Below are 1,964 nucleotides of genomic sequence, written 5' to 3' on the forward strand. Positions count from 1 at the left end.
CCTGCCAACCCTTTAGGCAATTCGGGTCCCCACCATGTGCAAGCTTCTCTAACCCCTTTCTGGGTACGGGGATGAAATTGTCCTTTGAACTTTTCCATACTGGTATGGTATAGTGCACCTTCAGTTGGCACCTGTCTTGCTTGGGTTTTGGAGGCCTCCTCGCCACTGTCTACCCATTGTTTAAATCTATTGGAGCTTCTCTTAGGCGGGCTTCCAGTTTGCTCCTTCACTGGGGCCCTCTGAAGTTTCCCTGAGCCTTCCCTCTCTCTTTAGCCAGAAGTTTTGCTACTACCTTCTGGGCATTCTCAGCATTTCGGCACTGCCTCTTGTAATGGCCATCTTCACCACACCGATGACAGAACCCCAGTACTCCTTTTGTCCTATTTAGTTGAGGGGGCCCAGGTGCTGGGGTATTCTCATATGTAAGATGGAAATCTTGAGCCTGGCTAGAGGTAGGCTTCTCACAGCATACAATATCTGACCTGCACTTAGTGTCCTTTTCTAATGCAGCCAGTTGAATTTTGGCTATCCTTTCAACCATCTCGCTCAGAGCATCCAACCGGTTGTGAATCTCACTTTGCTCTGGGGCTATAACTCCAGTACTCGCTTGAACAATTCGGATGGCTTCCCCTCCTGGTTTCACCTTATTTGAAGTCATGCTTTTACTGGTAGGCAGTAACTTGGCTTCCATAAGGGCCTCTTCCTCCCGTACTTGTTTGATTAGTTGGGGGTAAGTGGGGACTGCACGGTCTTCCTTTGGTATCCTTAGTTTCCACATGATGGGATCATTCGGTTGAGCTCCTTTCAAGATTTGCTTTACTCTAAGCTGGTCAGCCATATAGGGATCCATTCCTTTCTTTAATATTATGTGGTGGAGTATCTTCTCTAGCCGTGGGATATAATCGGACATACTTTCATCTTTCTCTTGGTAGGTGTGTTCAAACTGATACATGAGCTCAGCCACATTCTCAGTTCGGCCATACACATCATGCAAAGCTTGCAAGTAATCAGTGGCACAACAATCCCTTTTGCTCTGCTTCAGGGCCCGAATTACATCCGCAGCTGGACCCATCAAACTCTCTGTGATTCTCTGTTTCTTCTGTGACTCTGGAACATCCCATTCTTCCAGGGCTTGGGTGGCTTGATCCATCCAGGCTTCAAAGTCATCTTCCCCTTCTGGCGTGGGTTGTTTTCCTGAGAAAAAGTGTAGTTTTCTGTATCCAAACCCGCTGTGAGGCTGTATAGGCCGAACACACTTCTCTACTAAGTTTCCTAGTGCAGTAAGGATATCTGCCCCAATGGCAGCAGAGGGCCCACATGGATTTGCTGCGAGGGATGGGTTGTTAACTTCTTTGTTTCCGGCTGCTGGATGTTCAACATCTCCGTCTGATGTGATAACTGAAACTGGTGAAGCAGGTAAAACCAAGTTACACTGATATTTCTCACTGCCGAATGTCATCATGAATGGGACATCATCAGGATTTATAGGATCCTCCATTTGCAGCAAAACGCATGTCTTTACATCCTTGTTATCTGTTTTCCTATCAACTATTAGGCAGCGGCCAAAAGGTGACATTTCATCCATTAACTGGTAAATCTGCCTTGAATTTAAGTTTGCCTCTGCTATTATCAGAGCTAGGCAATATGTGGGGTTTGCCTGACGGTCCTGACACCACTCTAGCAAGGCTTGCGGCTCCATCTTCGCTTCTTATGGCAGGATGCTATACAACTGGTGAAAAGGGGCGGAGTCAGTGACGTGGGTGGAGATAATCCCGGACGAGCCCCCAAATGTAGCACACCCTTGAGTGAGACTAATATATATATATGGGTTACTCCAGCACGCTCAGTGACACCCCATTGAACGGACCACAATAATGATAAACAGTGATATCCCTTTTCTTTATTAAGCGTAACAAATAATCAGCAGGGATCCGACTATGATTTAAAATATTAAAGCAAGATAT

At 46.3% G+C, this 1,964-nt stretch overlaps 1 protein-coding gene across 1 annotated transcript; it reads right to left on the minus strand.

Annotated features, from left to right (window-relative positions):
- Positions 1-226: 226 nt before the first annotated feature.
- LOC121403146 (paraneoplastic antigen Ma1 homolog) lies at positions 227-1,699 on the minus strand. The gene has a single exon (XM_041591039.1). It carries the CDS (start codon positions 1,697-1,699, stop codon positions 227-229), a length of 1,473 nt encoding a protein of 490 aa, XP_041446973.1.
- Between the last annotated feature and the right edge of the window lie 265 nt (positions 1,700-1,964).

Source organism: Xenopus laevis, chromosome 4L (genome assembly GCF_017654675.1).
Source record: "Xenopus laevis strain J_2021 chromosome 4L, Xenopus_laevis_v10.1, whole genome shotgun sequence".
NCBI classification, from domain to species: Eukaryota; Metazoa; Chordata; class Amphibia; order Anura; family Pipidae; genus Xenopus; species Xenopus laevis.